The sequence below is a fragment of the Cordyceps fumosorosea genome (assembly GCF_001636725.1).
Source record: "Cordyceps fumosorosea ARSEF 2679 chromosome Unknown scaffold_25, whole genome shotgun sequence".
NCBI lineage: Eukaryota > Fungi > Ascomycota > Sordariomycetes > Hypocreales > Cordycipitaceae > Cordyceps > Cordyceps fumosorosea.
The window spans coordinates 193,492-216,115 of NW_017387325.1; the positions used below are offsets into that span (position 1 = coordinate 193,492).

The 22,624-nt window shown below is 55.5% G+C and overlaps 6 protein-coding genes across 6 annotated transcripts; 3 read left to right on the forward strand and 3 right to left on the reverse strand.

The window, feature by feature from the left end:
- Window positions 1–214: 214 nt before the first annotated feature.
- ISF_07933 (vacuolar transporter chaperone 1) lies at window positions 215–690 on the reverse strand (the record flags this gene model as incomplete). The annotated part of the gene is made up of 2 exons (XM_018851536.1): window positions 215–576; window positions 657–690. The coding sequence occupies 2 exons, from the start codon at window positions 688–690 to the stop codon at window positions 215–217; spliced, it is 396 nt and encodes a 131-aa protein (XP_018701275.1).
- A 1,276-nt stretch (window positions 691–1,966) lies between these two features.
- On the forward strand, window positions 1,967–2,700 carry ISF_07934 (Tctex-1; the record flags this gene model as incomplete). Its single annotated transcript, XM_018851537.1, has 4 exons — window positions 1,967–1,978; window positions 2,067–2,105; window positions 2,181–2,255; window positions 2,350–2,700. The coding sequence occupies 4 exons, from the start codon at window positions 1,967–1,969 to the stop codon at window positions 2,698–2,700; spliced, it is 477 nt and encodes a 158-aa protein (XP_018701276.1).
- A 1,918-nt stretch (window positions 2,701–4,618) lies between these two features.
- On the forward strand, window positions 4,619–5,653 carry ISF_07935 (hypothetical protein; the record flags this gene model as incomplete). The annotated part of the gene is made up of 1 exon (XM_018851538.1): window positions 4,619–5,653. One exon carries the CDS (start codon window positions 4,619–4,621, stop codon window positions 5,651–5,653), a length of 1,035 nt encoding a protein of 344 aa, XP_018701277.1.
- Window positions 5,654–6,672: 1,019 nt separating this feature from the next.
- Window positions 6,673–8,423, reverse strand: ISF_07936 (hypothetical protein; the record flags this gene model as incomplete). Its single annotated transcript, XM_018851539.1, has 2 exons — window positions 6,673–7,968; window positions 8,031–8,423. 2 exons carry the CDS (start codon window positions 8,421–8,423, stop codon window positions 6,673–6,675), a joined length of 1,689 nt encoding a protein of 562 aa, XP_018701278.1.
- A 2,720-nt stretch (window positions 8,424–11,143) lies between these two features.
- On the reverse strand, window positions 11,144–13,677 carry ISF_07937 (neutral ceramidase precursor; the record flags this gene model as incomplete). Its single annotated transcript, XM_018851540.1, has 3 exons — window positions 11,144–11,167; window positions 11,248–11,812; window positions 11,870–13,677. The coding sequence occupies 3 exons, from the start codon at window positions 13,675–13,677 to the stop codon at window positions 11,144–11,146; spliced, it is 2,397 nt and encodes a 798-aa protein (XP_018701279.1).
- A 1,536-nt stretch (window positions 13,678–15,213) lies between these two features.
- ISF_07938 (sugar isomerase, KpsF/GutQ) lies at window positions 15,214–16,665 on the forward strand (the record flags this gene model as incomplete). The annotated part of the gene is made up of 1 exon (XM_018851541.1): window positions 15,214–16,665. One exon carries the CDS (start codon window positions 15,214–15,216, stop codon window positions 16,663–16,665), a length of 1,452 nt encoding a protein of 483 aa, XP_018701280.1.
- Between the last annotated feature and the right edge of the window lie 5,959 nt (window positions 16,666–22,624).

The following is a 22,624-nucleotide window of genomic DNA, read 5'->3' on the forward strand; positions in this document are numbered from 1 at the left end:
TTATACAAAGCATTCATAAACATATCCAAAAGGATGCCACATATAGACGACTCAAAAAATAACAACGACATATACATGGTAGTATGTGCAGCCACGGGCATTGACGTTCCACGGCATTAGCCACTCGATCAGTCTATATTGCCAGCTCACCTCCAGGCTCCCCGATCCCCGGCTCGTCGACTTTCGGTACTCCTCGCACTTCTTCCCTCCTGCTTTAGTTGTCACCCTTTTGCTTCTTGGAGGTGTCCAGGATGCGCAGGACGAAGTTGACCACGACGGCCAGCAGGAGGATGATGGCCAGGACCGTGGGGCCGAAGCGGTCGTCGAAGCCCGCCTGGCCACGGACGCGTATCGAGCGGGCGCGCCAGTGGTAGGTGACGAGGGCGTAGGCCATGGTGAGCATGGCGACGCCGGTGAAGAGGAAGGCGGAGACGAAGGCGACGCGGTCGCCAAAGTTGAGCATGCCGATGGCGAGCGCGCCGATGACGACGGTGAAGTTGAGCCACGAGAGAAAGGTGCGCTCGTTGGCGAAGAAGACCTTGGGCTCGACGCGGGTCGGCAGGGCGATGCGCTTGCCTGCAGGCGGGAGATTAGCAGAGAGAGAGGAGGAGGGGGCTTCGGAGGCCGGAGGCCTGCGAGGAGAGAATGGGACCTACCGGGCGTGGTCTGGAGGAGAGGCTGGGAAGACATGATGAAGAGGATTGGTCAAGCAAGTCCAATTGAGTCGGTCGAGGCTGGGATATGTGTGGTTTGGAAGTTATCGTAAGATGGTCGTTCGGAGCGTAACCGGAGAGGTGGACGAAAGTAGTCGATCGAGCTGCTGGATAATGGGGTCGTCACTGGATCCAATTCAGACGACCTTTCTGCGGATACCAATATTCAATCGCTGGCGTAGGTAGTGTTGCTTTGATAAGAGAAGAATGGCTCAAGCAACGGAGGAGAAGAGCACAAGATCACGGATGAGGGGATTTAGAAGAAAAAAATTGGCTTGGTCGACCAAAGTCTACGTTTTGCAGAATGGCCGACCGAGAACGAGGGTCGAACCATGTCGCGCCCCACTGTTAGGTGGTGCTGGAGTCCATCGTCGAAGCTTGTGCTCTCTCTGTGACTGCTGAAGCTCCAAGGCCGCTTTGAGCTGGTGAGGCACGTGGGCACCATGGTTGGCTGTCAGTCACGTGGGGCGACGCTGTTGTGGCTTGCTGTGTGGAAAGCGTTATTGTACCTGGTTATAGATGTTGCTAGTGGAAACGGCGTACTTTGATGGATTCAAGTACAAGGTTTTCTCTCCCAGTTCAAGAAGGGTTGATTGACGCAAGTTGGAGTTGTGTTGTGGTGGTTGTCGACAGTGGTGCTGGGCGGTCATTTGGTCTCAGACAGACTCGAGCTGTGCTACTTAATAGTGGTGTCTCTGAAGAGGAATGACCATAGCTAAAAATCTTTTGGAAGTGGGTAGCAAGAGTTCCGATGCCAATTGACTGGCAATTTAAATTTTATACATTTTACCCAAATTTCTACAGTATAAAAAAGCTATATATGCATGCATCTTGTGCCACAGCAACTATGTATGTACATACATAGGCATGTAGCGAGCCGCGACGGCCCCCCCCTCCTCGAATCGTTATCGGTGGCACCGCCAACAACTGGGCCCAAACACAAACAAACCACCCCCCATTCTCCCAATCCTCCCAAACCCTTCCCAGCGAATCGATCCCACGCGCCGGCTCTCCTCCCTATCGCGTGCCGCAGACGTTTGTACCCCATCCTGGCGCGCCGCTGCCTTCTTCTCGCTCCTATATACTCATCATTGACCATAGCTACGAACGCATCTTTACCCCTGATTAGCGCCTACCGAATACCATCCATATACCCCAAACCTCAACGGCCGCGAACCTGAGTGACGACACTCGTGTCTCTACCGCCTACGTTCCCTCGACGCACGCGACAACATCATACCCTGTCGCCCAACATGTCTACTCCGGTATTGTGAATCTGTGGCGAGGTTGCTAGGAGATGCAGCCCCCTTTATGGTTGTTGGTCAGCTTTGCTAACTTCTGTGGCCATCACAGCCCGTCGCCTTCAACCGCCTCAAGCAGATTGCCACCGATGTACGCACGAACTTGCCCGCCACCGACTCTCGACAACATGACAGGAATCACGTCTTTGCTAACTGAGCGCGACAGGTGTGCAACAGTGCTATTGGCAGCGCCGAGTTCTACGACCACGCCAAGACGGAGCAGTGGAACTCCAACATCATTGTGAGGAAATGCCCTACAACCCCCCCAACTTGGATGATGCCCCAAGTCACGCTCCTCCCGAAGACAAAGTCGCTAACAGATGGTTGACACGCAGAGCTCGATGCTCAAGGCCGTCATTTCCGAGTCGACCCCGCAGGGCGCCGGCGCACCGTCGTTCAAGTTCGCGTGCAACAGCACCATCGTGCAGCACCTGGTGCCGACGTCGGCGCTGAACAAGCCGCGCGCGGGTGCGGACGGACGGGACGCGGCGCCGCACGTGTCGACGAGCACCGAGACGGCGCCGACAGCGACGGACGGCAAGCCGCACGTGGGCCGGCGGGGTATGCACAGCGCGACGGGCGCGTACTGGGACGAGAAGAAGGACGGCATGTGGACGTTCAAGTACGACGGCGGCGAGGGCAAGGGCATGGATGTGGTGATCATGCTGATCTGGGTGGCGATTTAGACGCGAGCGGTTGGTGGGTGAACGCACGCGTGGTAAGGGCGGGGGATGGGCATTTCTCATGGAAACAATACACGGCAGCATCCGACAGTTGAATTGTTACTTTATTTTCTGGCTTGGATATGGCAGGGAGTGTGGTTGAGTTGTGGCTTGATCTATGAGGGCATCCATGACCTGAGCTGGACATTGGACAGCGCAGTGCAAGCAGTGAGGAATGAACTAGTGGCACTTGGCGATTTCTGTTTACTAGGTACCTGATGCCGATGCTTTTGGATGGTGCAGGTCCTTGAGCCGGGAGCTGGCATGCTGTCAAGGCAACTGGCTCCGGGGTGACACAAGGCCTCGCCGGCCCGGCGACATCGAAGACGCGGCCGCCACGACCCTACGTAGCAGGTGGAGGTGCTATCTTGGATTTGTAGATAGCCTCCGATAAGACGACGGCCGACAGCGACGAAATCATTACGAGTGGCTGAATGGGGTGGGAGGACCCATGTACTATGGAACCATTGTGGTGACCATGACATCAAATGCTCCAGATGTCGAAGTCGCTTCAACTAACATCAAGATCCAAGCTTGATGACCGATGAAAAGAGGAGATGAAGCAAAGCAACATGCGAAAAGTACTGCAGCATGGAGGGGACCCTTGATATTCGAGGTGGAGTGTCGTGGTATGACGTATTTGTATCATGTTTCGGGCGTTTGGATTTGAAGTGGTCACGCGCTCTTTAGACATGTCTATCAATCATAGATGTCCCTGTACCACCAATAGGTAGTACCTATGTAACCCAATAATTCAGTGGCAAGCGGCGCATACGAATACCAGGCTCTCGGACATCAGCCTCGAAAGTTGGCTGCAACCATCAATTTGCTCCTAATTTGAAGCCTGTCGCTCCTCGGCCGTGTTTCCTTCGGATCGCCGACCTGGATCGACGGAGGAAAGCAAATGGGGACCTCCCAGTCAAGGACGGCAGACGAATGAGGAGCGAGGCCATGACGCAGAAGCCGGGGCTCGTGGGACTTGCCTCTCCACTGCTGTTTTGGTGACGGTTTTGGTGTATTTTTTTTCATACTTGTACAGGTACCGGGCTGGCGAGGTTGCAGTGGGTCAGGTTCTGTACTTGTACGCCGCAAACGAGGGCATCCAGGTGTGTCGTCTGCTTATATGGCCGTGATAGAAACCCAAGGAGGATTGAATTCAGAGGAAAAAAAGGACATAATAACAACACAATTCCGAAATTAACCGTGCATATTCTGAAGGAAAATGAGGCGGTGGCTGAATGTTATGCATACCTCTCTTCCTCGTCTAACAGGCAGGCCCTATATTTGGCAGCCAGCCACGGTGTCGCCGTACGCAGGTTAGCCCACCCACCATCACACCACCACAGAGGTAGGTACATACGAATACATGCCTCGGTCAAAGTTCGCTGTCCTGGTACCTGGAAGAGAAAAAATCATCGTAGCGGCGCCTTTGCCTCTCTTCCCGAGCCCCTGTTCCTTTATAAGGGCACAGTCCCTGCCAGCGCCCTGACCGCTTCCTTCCCCGCGTATACCTGCACTTCTTGCCACCGCAAACATCTTTTTGGTTTTTGCGGTTTTGCATATTTCAACATCTTCTGAGACAAGAGACGAACCCTCCCACGCGATTTCTTCCACGCGAGGCGGCCGGACCCAGCTGAAGAAATTGTGTCGCTTTGTCTCACCCTCCACTGCCGACAGCCACCACCGCCACCCCGCGCCCGCTGGCACACGCACACGACGAACGCAAACGTCCCCCCGTTGTTCATCGAGTCGCTTGACGACAACGGGCAAACCGCATCGGGCGGCCGGTTATATTTGACCAGCCCCCCGACCAACAGGACCGACCTCTAGATAACCATCCAGCCATAATAATAAAGAAAGGAATCACAACACCCGCCCTACCATGGTCCAGTGGCTCGCCGACCCCGCGACGCACGCTCAGCGCAGCGCGCACTCTCCTCGCGATGCCCTCCCGCCCAAGCGTCCCGCCCGCCGCGGCTACTCCGTCACCGACTTCCAGGGCGATATTGCCGTCCCCGACGTCATCGCCGCTCTTCAAGCCGCCTCCCTGACGGCCTCACCCTCCTCCCCATCCACTACGCAGCATATACCTACCGAGGCTACGATCCCCGAAAACGCCGTCCTGCGTACTACGCCCACCATACAGCAAGCCCTCGCTTTCTCGTCGTCGCTGCTGCGGCCGCCGCCTCCAAAGACGAAGCAGCCTCCGCGACGCTCCTACTCGGCGACCGACAAGGAACCCGAGGACGCCGTGCTTGCGCCCAACCAGCCCCGACCCGGGCCGTCCTCGTGGTACGGCAACGGCGCCGGCGGGCTGCTCGGCCTCCCGCCTGAGCTGCACTACACGCTCTTCGACTTCCTCGACCCCATCGACGCCGTGTGCTTCGGCCTCGCCCACCCTACGCTCTACGCGATCCATCGCCGCAAGAACGGCCGCGTGCCCCTGGGCAGTCGCTACAACGGGCCCAACGACCTGGAGTGGGTATGGCGCGACGTCCGCCACATCCAGATGCGCAGAGGCGGCACCGGTAGCAGCAGTAGCAGCAGTGCAAATAGCGGTAGCACCTCGCCGTCGTCGTCACCGCCCGAGACGCAACCGCAGCAGCAACGCCACGACGCGCTCGACAAGCTTCGCGTCAAGGGCCAGGTCTACTGCCGCAAGTGCGGCATCGCCAGGTGCGAGCTGCACCGCCACATCCGCCGCTGGATGGGCGACGACTACGAGTATTGCGAGGTCAAGGAGCGCTTCGCCCAGCCGGCGCCCGCGGGCGCCCGCGCGTATTGCTTCATGAGCTCCCCCAAGGACCGCCGCCGTTGCGGCCGCCACGGCCCGTCCAAGGCCCCCAGCTCGGCGAGCACGCCGGTCGCGACCACGCCCCCGGCGACGGCGGACCTGGCGACCTCGCCGTGGGTGTAGACGTGCGAGTGGTTGGGAATTTTGTTTGTAACGTTGAGGCGTGATACCACAGTGATATTTTTGGCGTTGGGCAGGAGGCTACTTTGCATTAGAGCATTTTGGGTTGAGCTCGGAGCATTTGTGATATATTTTATGAGACTTGGGTCGGTAGAGTTGCTTTTCGAAGCATAGATGGACGAGGTGGACATTTTCACCACATGCACCCTTGTAAGAATATAGACGACGATACCCGTCACTCCGGACCCTCCATACGAGTTGTTCTGCGTTGGAAAGGACGGTCCCTGTTGCAGTCGGGCCTTGTACACCACCACACCAACAACGTTTAAAAACGTCCAGCTGTCCCGCACACCACCATTTACGAAGAAGAGGGGAGCATCTGTACGGCCCCGTTAAGCAGAAGGCGAAGCCGTCCCAGACAACGTGTGGCATCTGCAGCCTCGGTTCCGCCCGCAACCCAAGTCGGTGCAACAAGGACGCAAAAACCACCACAAAACACTACTGAAGAATCGCTGTGGGGGATGGCGATGAGCTCTTGTGTATCAATAAGAGAGCGGCTTTCATACAGAGAAAACGTCCGGTATGGTGTAGTGGCTAACATCGCTCGCTCTCAAGTTGGAACCGAGCAGCCCAGGGTTCGATTCCCTGTACCGGAGAATGATTATCCTTTTTTTGCCCTGTTGGATATTATTTTCTTCTTTTTGTCATGCTACCTTGCTATTGATTTTATTTCCTCCATCTTTCTTTCTTGTAACATGAAAGGAATTCAAGTGCTAATTCAACATCCCCTTATGCCTCCAGTCTGGTATTGGTGCCTTCAACTTCATGTCTATTTTGTATTCAACCTCACCAGTTGCCAGTCGCCAAATAAAATGAAATCTTAAAGTTCAATTGTTTATTAACTTGTTGGTTAATAACTCAAACAAGTATACAAGTATGAGAAAAAAGTACGCCAGCCCCTGTAATCCAAAACCTGATCCAAAACGCCATACGAATGATATAAACACTGGACTGGTGGTCGCTCATTTTAGGCCCTCAGGATTTTGCGCATTCGGCTCGCCCGGCTCGGCGGGCTTTAGGCCAAACTTTTTGAGCATCTCCTCTTTTGACTTGCGATCATCCTCCATCTGCTTCTTGGTCTTTTCAATCTCGTCCGGACACCACTTGCCAACGCAGGTGGGCGATACCCACTCAGTGCCTCCGGTACACTGGCCGTGATCCTGGATCCAACGCTCGATGCCGTCGACGAACCAGCCGCTGGTGGCGTCCTCCTCCTTCTTGGCGGCGACGGGATAGCCCATGCGGAAAGTGTCGCTGGTGCAGCAGGTGCCGCCGCGGTAGCGCCAGGTAAAGCATGAGCGGTTCTTGCTCTTGCGCTTGGTGGCCGTCTGTCGGCGGTAGCGTTGTCGCAGGTACCAGTCGCGCTCATCGTCCGTCTTGAGCTTCTCGTAGGCGTCGGCATCGACGTTGAGCCCCTCGGAGAGACAGACGCGGGAGCAGGCCTCGGCGGACTCGTGCGCGTGCTTCTCAATGACGTTTTTACCGTCCTCGGGCTTGGAGAAGCAGTGTTGATCGGCGAGGTTGTTCCATTGCGGACGGCGCGGCACCAGGTTGGGGCCGACAAAGGCGTGGTAGATGTCGCGCAGCTGCATGGGCTCTGTCTTGGTTCGCGTCTGCTCGTACTGCCAGACGCCGCTGATCTCCTCCGAGTTCATGTGATGCAAGGTGAAGAGCGGCTGACACCAGTCACGGCCGCTAAAGGGGAGCGTGTTGGGCTTCTCGCCGTTGAACATGGGGGATGCCCTCAGCACGGAGACTCCAAGCTTGTCAATGACGTCGGCCAGCAGCGCATCGCCGCAGCAGGTATGCATGGCCAGGTCGTTTAGATCCTTGGCGGGAATGTCCTTGACATGGGCGACCAGCCGTTCGAGCAGGACACCGGAAATGGCGTAGCCGGTACCTCCGTGGGCAAAGGGCAGATTGTTCAAAAAGGCGATGCCACCGACGTAAATGTCCTTGGAGGCGTCCATGCGGGTGTTGAGCCAGTGGATGAGGTTGGACCAGACAATGTAGGTATCGGCCTCGACAAAGACGTACCACTTTCTGGAGGGGCGCATTTCCCATGTGCGGAGGATCATGTTGAGGAACTTGTACTTGTCGAGATCCCAGCCTCCAGGCATGTCGGCGGTGCATTCTTTCTGGGAGATGGGACAGTCTTGCTGGGCCTGGTAGAGGAGAAACTCGGCGCGGTCGCTGCTGAGGATGTCTTCGACGCGGTCGAGGACGTTGTAGATGTGGTACTTCCCAATTTGTTGTTCCTGGTGAGTTCTTGGTTAGGATGGTTGATGAGAGATTTGAATTATAGAAAAATAAAACATACCAAATCGGAAAAGAGCAAAAAGTCGGGAATGCATTGGAGGCTGGTGAGAAGCTGGGTGGGCATCTTGTCAAAGGACTCGGTGGCGCCCGTCTTCATGACAATCGTGATGTCCTCTGTGCTCGGAAAGTTCTGACATGGTTGGCTAAAGTTCCAGTGGGCATGGACGGCGGCCTCGGTGCCATTTTGATAGAGAGTGTTGTTGTAGACGCCGGGCTCGAGGTAGCTGGCGATGTGGTCGTAGATGTAGTGGGGGTAGTAGCGGGCGTCGGGTATGCGAGAGAGGCGGTAGAAGGAGAAGAAGAAGCAAGTGCCGACGAAGGAGAGGATGACGGTCTTGATGCTTCGAGGCGGGAATGCCGGGGCCAGGAAGCGGGCAGGCTCGTGGACTCCCATGTTGGTCGGGCCGGGTCACTGATCAGGCGTTGCAGCGAGCTTGGGGGCGGAGGGTGTCGAAGGTGTTTAATGCATGAGAAGGATGGATGGATAGATGATGGATGGTATGTAGGCAGGTGAGAAAGGAAGGGAACGAAAGCCGGGTGTATCCAAGAAGACCAAAAAGAGAAGAAGAGAAGAAGAGAAGTCGAGGAGAGTTGAAGCAAGGGTTGCGGGGTAAAAGCTCAAAGAAGATGCGATGGTCTGGGGGAGAGGAGAGAAACAGAGAGAGAGAGAGTGTCAGTGAGTATAATGCAATGGATGCATGCACGTGGTGGATTGCTGCTGTCGGCCAGTCGGTTTTGCCTTTTACAAGCTGATGAAACTTAAATATGGGCTTGGCGGAGGCTGTGAGTTAAGCGGGAGATGGTTTGTGGTGGTGTGGTGGAAGAGGAGGAAGGGTAGTTGTCGATGATTATCTAAAACAAGGCAAACAGATGAAGAAGGAAAACAAATGGAAAGGGAGTAGAAGATGATAAGTGACGACGGGGCTGGCTCTGGGCGAGGCGAGTGAGGAAGGAGCCGAGGGAGTGTGTTGTCTGTATAATAATAATGTGAGAGAGTGAGAGGAGAGTGAGAGAGAGGCTGAGAAGGGCGAGAGCGGGAGGCGGAGGCGCAGGCGGGACAACGGACAGGTGCATGAGCGTTTATCTATCATTGTATCTACATATACTGATCGACCATGCACACAAAGACAATCAATGGCCTGGGAGCAACGTCATGCCAGAGGAGAGTCAGGATGGACAGAGACAGAGACACCTACCTGTACTTGGTGGTGCTCAGTGCCTAGGACAAACGACATGCACCCACAACTACTCCTGCACAGCACATACACTGGACCAAAAACTATGGAGATTTTTCTTGTAGCACGAGCCAAACACGGCGGGCATGGTCCATTGTTTATGAGAATCGACAGCCGCTGAACCAGCTATTTTGCCTCAATCCGGGTATCCGCGTTAAGCCACTGAGGGGTGTGTGGTGTGTGTGTGAGTGGTGCAAGGGGGGGCCGACGCGGATCATGATGATCCAATCAACCTGAGCAAAAAGGAGATGTGGTACGAGCAGGGAATATACATATACATGGTGGAGTGAACGGAGAAAAAAAAAATAGGGATTATCAAGAGGGTTCGTGGCGAAGCGACCGGATGTGGTTGGTGGTTGCCTTGGGTGGCTGGAATGAGGATGGACGGACGGACGGACGGACGGACGGGATAGGACATATGATATGTTTTGGCAGCAGAGGCACATCACATACCGGAAACCTTGAGAATGGGATAAACAGACTAGCCCGGGTTTGAACGGGGCGGGAATGGGAAATGCAAGGTTGAAACGGCGCGAGCAACAAAGCGCTTAACAACAGCAGGAGTGATGATAGAAAGACGGGTTGGACTGGAAGAGTGGGCTGTGGGACAGGAGGAGGATGCACGCTGAGACTGACGAGATTCGCTAATAAAGAAAGAACTGGAAGAAGGAGAAGGAGAGATGAAGGGTACGAAAGACCTGAAGAGTTTTGTCGTCGTTTTGACACGTTGACGGCTGTTGCGTGCCGGAGCATGAACCCGGGTTGGCCGGATCAGGGAGGGAGGGCAGGATCACTGAAGGTACCGCAACCAACGCCACAACTTCAGCTGGGGAGGGTGACGTTGACTTGTTAGTTGAACGCCACGGATTCGCTGTGTGTCCCGGACAGCTGCTTGGTTCCGCCGATTTGATAGCGCAAACTATAAAAAAAAAAGAGAAAAAAAAAGAGAGAAAAAAAAAAAAAAAGAGACGAGAACCCGCACCGGGTTGTGGAAAGGGAATTCATTGACCGAGTGCGCTGCTGATCAGTGGGCTTGCGTGGCCCAATTCTCCCTTCTCCCTTCTCCTTGTCCTGCCTGCCCGTACCGATGATGACGACGACCCCCAGCGCGTTGCTGGTTTCAGGCACCTTGAACAAACCCCCAGTTTGTGCGACAAAACATGCCCTTCCGCTACTTGGGGGTTTTTTTTTTTTTTTTTTTTTCCCCCTTACCCGGCCGTGCCTTGCATTAGCATTGACGCTCGGAAAAAACTGACGCGAGGCGGACGGACCCGTGGACGGACGGACGCGGTCCTCTTCATCAATCAATCAATCGCCAAGACTCTTGTTTATCCGCGTCTCACTGACGTTACCAACAAAAACCGTCTAGGCTTTGCACCGGAATGGCCGTTTTTGGATGGCGTAAACCTTCACTATTCATTCACCTATTACGGTTATGTACATACTAGCCTTACCAGCCAGGAACCCAGAACCTAGAACCTAGAACCACGGCCAACCCGTCCTCTGCTTTGACCTATCTGCTTCTCATTCCATCAAATTCCACCTCGACGCCCAGAGGCTTGGCCTCTTGTTATTTACCAGTAGTTAACCTATTTAGCACCTGCCAAGGCACTCGACCGCGTTATGCCTTCAAATTCCTCCCCTCGCCACCACCGCACTATAAGCCTCACCCGTGTCTCATCCGCCCTGCCAATCACACATCATCGAAACTCTTTATTGGTCTGTCGCTCTTTGCTCCTCACACTCCTGTCTCGTGCCCTGCTTTCAACCAAAGAAACTAGTTATTTATAAATTCCAACTTGTAGATTCCAATCCCCGTTTGCGCCCGTGTACATGTAAATCAAATCACGCGCTCTGTCTATCTGTCTATCTAACCATCTCACCTCCTCAGAGCCTTAGGTATCTTATATCGTAGTCAGTCTGTTCATCTGCCCGCCATATGCCCCCCTCAACACCTCATCCAACCTGAAATGAACCACTCACTCCCTCAAAAGCCGTAATACCTCCCCCAAACGTCTTGGCATCCCCAAAGTATCGCAGTCTGTACTCCCCATCCCTCGCCCACTCCTCCACCTCCCACTCCAGTGTCACCTCGCTTGTGCCCCGAATCCCCGATAGCCGCTTCCACCGGTACGCGAGTCCCCAGTCCGAATCGTCTCGCACCCTGGTCCACCCGCCCTCCTCCTCCTCGTCCGTACCCGGAGCCCGGTACTCAACCGCCGCATACGTCCCCTCCAGCCGTAGATTGTTTCGCGGGTTCGCTCCGACGAACCGCGCCCGCACCGTCTCGCCTGGTCGGAACCGGCTCTTGTCAACGTCCTGGCTTACGCTCCCGTACCCTCCTGACCACGTCCGGTCAAACACCACGCCCGGGATGAAGCTCATCGCCCGCTCGCTGTTGTCCGGCGGCAGACGACGCACCTTGCGCCCCGCCCGCGACGTCGGGTGGCTCGCCTTAAGGTAGTGCAGCGTCTCCAGCGTGCGGTTGACGTACGCCGCTAATGTATGCGCCCCGTACAACGTAGAAGCGCCTTCGTATCGTTGAATACTGATTGGTGGTTAGCATTGCCGCTCGTTTGATGTGCTGCCAGAGAAATCCACTTACTTGTACTCTTGCTCCGTCGTGATGTAATGCGTGTAGCTGTTGCTCGGAGCCCCAATCACGACAATCGGCTCCTGACCGGCCAAGTCGTCCTTCATCTGCTCCTTGCTCTGTGCCTCCACCGCTTCCTTCCACCGCCTCCCGGCCATCGTCGTCGCCTCGCCCGGGCTGACAATGATTAACAGCTGACCCACGCGGAACGTCTGCACGTCAACAATATTCGGCGTCCATTCGTATGGTCGGCCAACTTCTCCCACATCCAGAACGATGGGCTTGGGATACTGGCAGTCTATCTGTTCCTGGCTCGGCGGCTTGAGCAGCCATCGCAGCACCCGCCAAATCGGAGACGAGTTCGTCATGTTACTGCCGTGCTGGATCAGGTCAAAATGGCCCGGCTCGTCACTTGTACCCCCTCCGAATGAGTATCCCAACGCTGCCGGACATGTTCGAGCCGCGGTGCCGTTGGGTAGCACGAACTCATATCCCGCCATATCGTGAAACTCATGAACCGCCTTTACGCCCACGCCTCGCACATTGCTCTCTGTCTTCTTCAGATCACTGTACACGCTCATCGCGCCCTCTACCTGTAACCGAGCAATCTCGAAACATGACGATGCTCCGTAGTCGTTCTTGAGGAAAAGAGGCCCGCGGCTGCGGCATGATCCAGGGCGTCCGTCACTGCAACTACTCGTTTTAAAGTCGCACGGCTCGCCCGTGTCCTCGCAGTACGCACCGAGAACGTTTGGGCTTGCGTCTCCCATATTGGCTTGCGAGAAGCCGGCCACAAAGTCGTCCGTCTCGTCGTTTCCACCGCGGACCCTTCGCTCGAATAGATCCGCCGCTAGCCCCTTGTTGTCGCCCGTGATCAGCGTGTTGTTGGCCTGCATCGAGGTGCCGTGAGTGGGGAACCAGGTCAGCACGCCAATATTCTTGCCGTCGGCCGCTCTCTGGAACTTCAGAACCGTAATGTCCTTTTCCACGGAGCCGTCGTCTTCGGCACTGATGTTGTACCGTTGGCGTTCCTCTTCCGGGTTTGCGAGGTAGGAAAATAGACTGCGGTTAATGTTGGCACCAAAAATCTTGGTTTTGCCGACACTGAGCGTGCCCGCAGCCAGAGTTTCATGCGCTCGCTGGATGGAGAGTATGCAGCCATCCACAATGGCCTGATAGCTCTGCTTGTCGAAGCCCTTGCTCGTGATCTGCGGCAGTAGGTAATTTAGCCAGGCTCCCGGGCCAGAATGCGAATGCGTGGCAGTGACTGCCAGGTTGTCGTGGTTGTACATGGCGTATGATGGGCCAAGTTTCTGCAGACCGTTGAGAATGCCGAAACGCACGGCCGTGTCGCCGGACTGGGTATCGAGAACGAGGTAGATGAAGCGGTCCTTGGGGTTATCCAGGTCGCCGACGATAAAGGCGCGCGAGTATAGGCGCTGGCGCAAGCCGCTCCCGATCTGATTCGCGTCGGCGTAGCCCATCATGTTAAGCTCGACGACGGGGCCGGTAATGTCGGCCTTGCTAACGCCGACTAGATAGCGGTCCGTCTCATGCGGCGCGGGTAGGCCGGAGGGAGGCTCGTCGGCATCTTCAGACTCGTAGACGCCCCAGTCCCCAAGGCGCGACCACGGACGCAGGTCGGTGGATGTGCCAAACACGCGGAGGGTGGCGATGACGCACGCAAGCGCCAAGACGAGAACGATGGTGCAGTTGCCGCATAGCGAAGATGGCGACCTGCGCTTCTTCGCCAATGGTCTGTCGAGCCTTACCGCCGGGGTGCCCTTTTCGAGCAGGGGTTTGCTGGCGGGCAGTTCCATGGTCGATTGTGGTGTCGAGTTGTGTCGACGTTGCGACCTGCCATGCGGTTGTCTGTGAAACGAGCGGAAGGCGCAGTGATGGAGCGACGGTGAAGCAAGAAAATGTGAGTGAAGAAGAAGGAGGAAAGTCAGACCAGCTGCAAATCCGTTTTCTTAATGCATGAGTGATATTCCTGAGTGTGCATAGTCTGACCTGGCCACGCGGGCAGTGCCTTGTTTGAAGTACGCACGAGGCTCAGCGTCAGCCTGCTGATGGATGGATGCGGAACTGGCGCCGCGCCAGCTGGTGCTTTGCTTTGGTGGGGGCGCCACCGAACACGATCCGACTCAAGACACTGGGTGGCTGGCAAACGCAAACAACCAAACTGCATCAACCAACGAGTCAGCCTCTACACCACTACGAACGCATCAATATCAACGAGACACAATGAAAACGACAATATTGGCAACGACAATGGGAGGTGGCAATCCAAGGTCAACAAGAGCAAGTCAATGTACGGTTCGGCCCCTCGGGTTGCTGGCGGAGCAGCCACCTCCACCGCCATACGATGCTCATCGATGCTCACGCTCTTTCCAGGCTCACAAGACTTGATAACGGTAGAATACATCTTTGGAAAAAAACGTAGAATCTCGTTCTCGAAATAAGCGCTCCAACCTGAATAGCCGCCCACGGGCCCAAAACTGACCCGTCCCGCCCCCAACCAGCAAACAGCCCAGGAAGTTGGTCGGATGGACACAAGCCCGGTTACAAATCATCCCGCCAGCCCAGCTTATCTGCTCCATCTTCCATTACGCTATCTCTCCGTGCAGGACCAATGGCTGGCATCGACAACGTCACGCCCACAGGCATCCATCAAAGTGAAGCACGTCACCGCCAAGCTCCGCAGATGATGGTCCGTCTAGTGCCCACCGCTACCACTTTCCTGGGTATAGCGCCCTGGTCGCTGTGCGTTGACGAAAAATGGCTGCAGATTTCGCCTTACGATCCGCATACCGAACATCGAAAAGTGCCGTTTTGATCTCGGCCGCCGAGTGTCGCGATCTCGACCTTCCTTTGCCGACCTGCGCTAGAGCTGCGCGGATTACCGCTACTTCTTGACCGGATCACTATCCGCGCCGAAGCTCTGATACCAAACACGTCTTGTTCCGGTCTGCCTGCAACCCCGAAACAACGACGTGCATGCGACTCGCACGATTGGCATACGCCGAAATCGATATCAGGATCTAAAGGTGGCGGGGTTATCAAAATGCGTCCGACCGTTCCGCACTAGCCCTGCAATCCATTACGACATATACAGCTCACCCTATATTTCCTGCCAGAACATTTCCAGAACATTTTATCTCGTTACTCACATCACCGCGATTGCAAACGTTGTTCGTTTCGCTGCATCAATTGAGCAAACAGCCCTGACCGCGCCGGACAGAATCTGCTCGGAGCTCCGCCGCGGGGCGCATACGAAAATTGGAAATCAAACCACAGCGGTGCGCATTGACAACCGAGAGTGACAACAACAAAAAACAACGCAAGACGACAAAATGGGAGAGCCGAGAAAGGGCGAGCATCGCCCTATCCAGACCAGCGCCGTCATCGTCCTCAACGGCTCCAAGCGGCCCATTACCCGCCCACCATCGCCGCCGACGCCATCCGTAACACCAGCCGACGGCGCGGCTCCGGCGTTCACCGAACCCTCCGAGCCGTTTCAGCTAGCCGGGCAGCGCATCTCTTACCGATCAACCGCTTCACACACAACTCCGCGCAGCGGCCTAGATACCGCTGACCAACAACAACACGCCGCAGACGACGACGATATACACAAGGACGAGCGCCTCCGCGAGGGCCTGCACGTTCTCCGGACCGAGGCCCTCGCCCTCGCGCACCTCGCCCGTCTATACGAGACAGAGCCCCTCGCGCGGGACTCCTTCCACCGGGCCGTCGCCGCCGTAACCCGCACCACTAGCAACGGCGGCAAGCTTGTTCTCATCGGGGTTGGCAAATCCGGCCTCATAGCGCGCAAGCTCGCCGCCACGTTCCAGAGCCTCGCCGTGCGCGCCGCCTTCCTGCACCCGACCGAGGCCCTTCACGGCGACCTTGGGCTTGTCGACCCGGCTGTCGATGCGCTCCTGCTCGTCACCTATTCGGGCGCCACGCCCGAGCTGCTCGCGTTGCTGCCACACCTCGACCAGTCGATGCCGGCCATCGTAATCACCTCCGCGCACAGCACGTGTGAAATTGTGCGGCAGAGGCCTGGGGTCGTGGTCGTTCCGGCGCCCGTGCATGAGCCGGAGCGCGTGTCGTTTGGCGTCTCAGCGCCGACGACTTCCACCACCGCCGCGCTGGCCGTCGGCGATGCCCTCGCCGTCACGGCAGCCCGCGAGCTACAACCTGACCTCGCGGCGGCGTTTGCGCGGAACCACCCTGGCGGTGCCATCGGCCTTGCCGCCGCCGCATCAGCATCATCTTCCCCTACCCCTACCCCTCCCGCTTCCTCCTCACCTCCCCTCAAAAAGGTCCTGCTCGTTCCGCCGCCCGCCATCACGCTCCGCCACATCGCCGTCCGCTGGGACGCCATCGCAGACTGCCCCCTGCTGCGCGCCGACAGCCCCGCGGCTAGCCTGCTGCGCGCCGCGTACGCCTCCAAGAAAGGCTGGGTGCGCGTGGGCGAGGCCGTCACCGCGCCGCGCCGCCTGCGCGCCTTGTGCGACGAGGACCTCCTCGAGCCGCTGGGATCCCTCCCCGGCCTGCTCGTCTCGTGCCACGACATGCTGGCCATGTCGGCCGACACGACGGTGCGACAGGCGCGCGATATCCTGCTGCGGGGAACTCTGAGTGACAGCGGCGGCGCGGTGGCTGGTGGCAGCAGCGTCGGCGGGCTGGGCGAAGAGGAGGAGGAGGATGGCGAAGCAGAGGGCGCAGTGATTGCGGTGACGGAGAATGGTCGCATCTGCGGCGTGCTAGAGGCGGCGCAGGTGCTGGAGCACCAGGACTAGACGCGCGTCTTGTTCCTGATTCCCGAAGGAAAAGGGTGGAAAGGCGGCGTTGGTGAATCTACTTCGTGTATATATTATTACATGGCTGTGGATGGTGACGACGGGCCGGAAAAGTCAATATTGGATTGGCAACTTGCTTCAGATTTACAGTTTTTCCCTTTTCTTCTTCTTTTTGTTTCTTGCTTCTCTTTTGCATACATACTTGAGCATACGCATATTGCATTGTAGCGATGGTGCATTGCATTTTTTTTTTGTTTTCTACTTGGTTTTAGAAACTCGGTACGGAGTAGACAAACCTACATACATGGACGGGCACCCACGACTGGCAACAGCGTGTTGGGCTTCAACGTCGGACAAAATCACGAAGTATACGATTATAAAAATAAAGACAATGGCCATGGAGCCTCGCCTTTGATTTCCATACACTGTTCTGCTCCTTGGTATACTTGCGGTGTCTGGCGTGAGGATGAAAAAAGCCACGCCATGACCCTGTTGGCCGGAGGACGATGAGCAAAGCCACGAAACATTTTTCCTGCTTCACGACCTCTTGGCTAGATGATCAGTCACATTCTGTCCTTAGTACCGCCGGACTGGGCAGCCCAAATCGCCAAGCCCAATGTCGTCGTCGTCGTCGCCGCCGTTGTTGGCGTGCGGCGAGTGTCGGTGGCGCCCGCCCGCCCGCTGGTTGCAATCTCGGCCCTGTTCGGGCACACACTTGATAAGGCTGCTGGCTCGTGGGGGCGCAAAATGCGCTGGCTCACCAGCAAGCTCGGGATAAAAGACTGAAGGAAAGAATGTCGGCCATCTCGGCTTAATCATAAAAGCAGCGGTGGGTGGGTTGTGATGGGAACCCATCAACTGTAAATATGATGGACGCCTTATTGTTATCCAGTTCAGTTCAGTTACTTGAATGGACCAACGGAAACGTAACATCAAGATTTCTGGGCACGGCCGGCCCCAACTCATCCCCACCCGGGATGTTTCGGTCGGGTCTGATAACTAGGAAAGAAGGCGGCCGTTTGCTTGTCGGCTGCATTATCAGCAACCTGCCCCTCTCTCCAACCCATGTGGGAACAACGAGCGTGTGAGGCTGGTGAAAGGAACACGGACTTGCGGCTTGTTGGGGGCCTCGTCCCCATCGCCATGGGTTTGCAGGGTCTGGCTGGGGGTTTGCTCGGTTCGTTTCTTGTGAGTGCGGCTGAGGAAACCCGCCACGTCACAAAGTTGCAAGAATTTCCTTGTAATTTTGAGAAGACGGATTAAACTCGTTTTTCTTCAGTATTCCCTGCCAAGCCCGTTAAAGGTGAATTAGACTCACCGCTGCAAGGGTTCCAGAGAGGCATGATGCAATGGCCGTTTCTAGCGTAAAGACGAGAGGCGGGGTTGGTGGTGGCATCACAACACCATTCCCTTGTAGATCAATTGCTGTAAATGTGCAGAGCATGAGATACAGCAGGCACTTACTTGGTGAGTGCTGCCATGCACCTAACTGCCGTATGGGCGGAGAGAGAGGGCCGCAAGGTAGGGGTCTCCCCTCACTTCATTTCCAGGCAAATGCGAGCATGACACGTTGACAGTAAATCAACAGACAGCCAGACGGGGCCATGACAGGCCGGCACCGGATGGGCGGCAGGCTGCCGTCTTGCCGATGGCAGAATAGTAGGTATATCCACCAATGCCTTGACGATGGCATATTAGTTGTTCCTTTTACGAATATTCGTGGCCTGGCAAACTGATATCAAGCTGAGACCCGCATGAGAGCCTAGAACCTCCCTACGGTGCATGCAGTGACATTACATTAGCGGGCAAGCAATCGAGATGTGCTCGCGTGACCAAGACCCTGTTGCTGGAGGCTACTCCCGTAGACTGGTACGTATTACTCACTTTTAGGGGTCCATCGGAGGAGGTTTTTTTCTTTTGCGGGCAAGTTTGCAAACGGGTCTCAGTTGGGGGTCGACACGACAGTAAATATGGTTGGAGCTAACGAGTTAACGCTGGGCTCGATTTCTGCGTTGGGCTGTGCAAAGTCGGTATGTAGTCTTTTTTGCAGTCGGTGACGGCGCTGCAGCGGCACCGGATGAAGGGCCGTAAACGTCAACGTCCACTACCGACAGGGACCAGGTTCATGTCGCTGGGTTTCAGGCGCGTATGTATGTACATATGTCCTCCGTGTTCGCAGGGTTGACTTGGCAACTGAAAGACCCGGTGCGGACCAGAAGCCAGCACGTGGGAGGAAACAATGTTGAAGCTCCAAGCACGCAAGCCATTCCCTGCAACTGTGGCGCGAGGTATGCAGCACGTACTTCCACTGGGTACTCCGTATTAGAGTACGGGATGGGTGCTAACCATGGGAACTAGCCTTGTGAAGAAGGAGGAGCGAATCTCGCCATCGTAGTATAGGCCCGCAGGTTCATAGCAGACGGCCTTGCTCTCGTCGCCTAGGGTCCACACTCATGGCATTATTGCCAGTAGACGCCACCACAGATTTGCCAGAGGCGGCGCCTTTGCCCGCCTTTGGCCCTTGGCCCTTGGGGCGGTGCCGAAATGAGACAAGCGCAATGCTGAGGAATGCGAGGAGCGAAAGTCAGTCTCTTCGTGAACGAACCCCGACGAGCGGCTGCATGTGCGATATCGCAGCGGATAGAGGACAATAGTGATGCTTGCGCGTGATCGAGGGGGTTGACGTGGTCGTGTGCCCTCTTTCCGAAAGGAGATGGCATAGAGATGCAGTGAAGCATGATTGTGTTGCATGTCGGCAAGAGGTGATTGGAGGAGAGATAGATTTTGCGTCGGCGCAGAGAGGGTGAGGCTGCAGACCGATGTCTCGGGGCTGGAGGGAAATACGGGGCCGCAGATGGAAACTGCAGATGGCTTGCACGAAGTAATAAAGATACATACGTATAGAGGGGGGTTAAGAACGCGAGATTGTTCTGTGCAGCGTGGTCTTGTTGAATGTCGTCTTGTATGGTGATATAAACGGGAGGTCTCGGTTGCAGCGCCGCAATTGATTGGAGAAGAGGCAGGCCTGCAATTGGTCAATATGTGAATAACGGCAATTCGGAAGAAGAAAGGCGAGATAACCAGGAGTGTCGTTGGACCGAGGCGCCGGCGGTTCGCAGTAGTACGCGTTAGTGTTCCTGGTAGCGTTTTTGATACCTACTAACCTACATTGTGTTATTAACAGGAGGATGCGGATCCTCCCCGGCAGGCGATGGATGAATCGCGGCAAGTTACATAGCTTCACTGTCTATGCGCTAGTTATTGACTTAATCCTCGGTCTTGGTAGGCTGATTGGTATGCTGGTAGCGGAGGGATGAGCAAGGATCCGTATCGGGTGGCGCCAAAGACGAAGAGACGAAAAAAAGCTACTATGTAAGTAGGCATCGTTCATTAGTTAGGTAGTGCGACAGTGCGGTCGCGGCCGGGCAGAGAGGTTACAGGCTGCGATGCAATAAGCATGTATGTTGGTAGATACTAGGGCGTGCATGTTGGAGTGTTCGTTAGTATGGATGTCTGGGATGAAAAGGGTACGTGGTCGCGTGAGCAGGACATAAGGTGGACGACAAGGTTGGCTGGATAGGACGGCAGCTAAACCGAATGGAAATATTTCCAGGAATCTGGAAGATTTTTCTGTTACTGTCCACGCTGGATTGAGGGAGTGGCGATGGTGTTGAGGAGGTGACGGACGACCTTGCTGATCTCAGTCACCGACGATGGGTCGGTCGGGGGGGGGGGCTCCGTATCTAGTCGTATCTATAGTGGTTAGCTAGGCGGGGAGGGAAACGGAATACTTGAAGAGATGAGAGGACAGAGAGGGGCACAGGAACGAAAAGACTGAATGGAGCCGATGGAGAAGTATAGATTGTTGGAGTGGGTTGGCATGGATTGTCGAGATGAATGGAGAGGAAGAGGACAATGGTGCAAGGCTTGCGTGCATGGCAGTGGGAACTAACTGCCCTGTCCTGCCTTGGCTTGCATTGCATTGCATGTGGGTGTGGATGAGGATGAGCTGCATGGAGGACGAGTTGGTGGGCTCGCAGGCGAGTTCGAATAAGGTAGTAGGGGCGGAAATTTTCTGGATTCCAATCAGGAACGGGTTTGGCTTGGGCGTTGGCGTTGGCTTGCTGGCTTTGCCTGGTGCGGGTTTGCGAGATGGGAGCTGAGAAGGATGGAGGCTAAAATTCATGGTGGACGCGAGACGGGGCCGTTGGCGGCAGGCAGTGGCGGCGGCCGAGGGTGGATATAGGAAAGAAGGGACTGGTCGGAAAGTAAAAACGAAGCAGTCGATCATGGTGGATGTAGTGGATGTGGTGGAAGTGGATGCGATGGATACAGAGAGGGCATCGCCATACATTGTTGAGTTGAGAGATGGATGAGAGAGGTAAAAGAGGAGGGGAATTTTGTGTATTCATACAGGTTGTGGGCGAAATGGGTCTTGCAAGCAGGCTGGCAGCTGGCAGGCAGCTGGCAGTCCCGGCAGCTTGGCAGGCAGCTGGGTCTCAAGGCGAGGCGAGGCTCCTGGGACGTCTGGGAAGCACATTGGGACAATTGGGGGGACAGCTAAGGTGGGTTATTGGAACGACCCCTCTGGATCTCCGTCCAATGCGAGTCGATGAGAATGATGCAGACGAGGATGGAATACCTCTTCTCCTTCTGACCGCTCAAGCTTCGTTGTCGATAATGATAAAATAAAAGCTTCGGTTGGTCGGACTGGGCCGCCAAGTCGGCAAATGCCAGATGCCAGCAAACGGACATGGTGGCGGGGCGTTGTCGTCGGCGTCGTCATGCTGTCCATGGAAGCGCTTCATGACTACTCATCTACGGTCCACGGAGTGTACGAGATGTACGAACAGACAGAGGAAACAGTTGAGAGTGGATTTCGGGATTTTTCTCGTCGGGGCGACTCCGGAAGATATCCGTGCGGGACGAGGGAGGGGTGGGAGGGGAAGGGCATATATTGCACCGACATAATAAACGAGCGTTGTAGAGATGGAATTGACACATGAGCATGACTGGATGAAATCACCGAAAACTCTCAATGTCTAGATAACGATGAATTGATAAAGACGTGCGGTGTCTGTATTAGTAGGGTGACTGTGTGGATGGTACCCGGGTAGTCCATGCGGCGTATTGATGCCGCTTTCACAATGGCCTCGGTCAACTATGTAAGTACAGTTATATGGTTCATTATATGATGATGCCCTCCCTACCTTACGAAGTATAACTATTAGTGTAATTCGTATGAGCTGGAAATGCACCCAGACTTGCTGTCCTCGCTGGTTAACTTAATAGCTGCAGCAATAGGGTGGTAGTACAGGTACAGGCACTAGTGAAAAAGAACCAATGGCGGTAACGTGTGCACAGCGACCCTGATGCGTCGACTCTGAGTGGTCCGATACCTAGTCTCCACAGGCCACACCAATGGCTCGAGTCAACCCCTAGCACCATCCAGCAGCCTGGACACTTGCAAGTTTTTTTTTTTCTTTCGCCGCCTCGGCTGCAATCCATCGAGGCCGCCCATCTGTCCGCCCATCTGTCCAGCCTCCGTCACAGAGGTCCAGACCCTTTGTCCGCCCCCCACACGGCGTCAAGGATGCAGCAGTATTACGAGACGAAATATAATTCAATATATTGACGCGACCATCGCCTTTGTTTCCCAAAATCAGTGCATTCGTGCGTAGGTATTGTGTTTGCTGCAACGGGAGAGTTGGAGAACTGATAAGTAGAGTAACTAGGTATGCACCAGTTCAGTGTAGGTAGATAACAAGGCGAATCAGAATACGTAAATCATACGACCCTAGTAAAGTAAAGTCAAGATTAAGTCTTTTTGGCGCAGGGTGATCCTAGTCTCGAGCTCCACCGACTTTGTCGGAGCTTTGGTGTCTGATCAGCCATTGATCATGATCAAACACGCCTGCTGTCCCGGCTGGCCTGTCCTGCCCCCTCTTGCCCTTGGCCT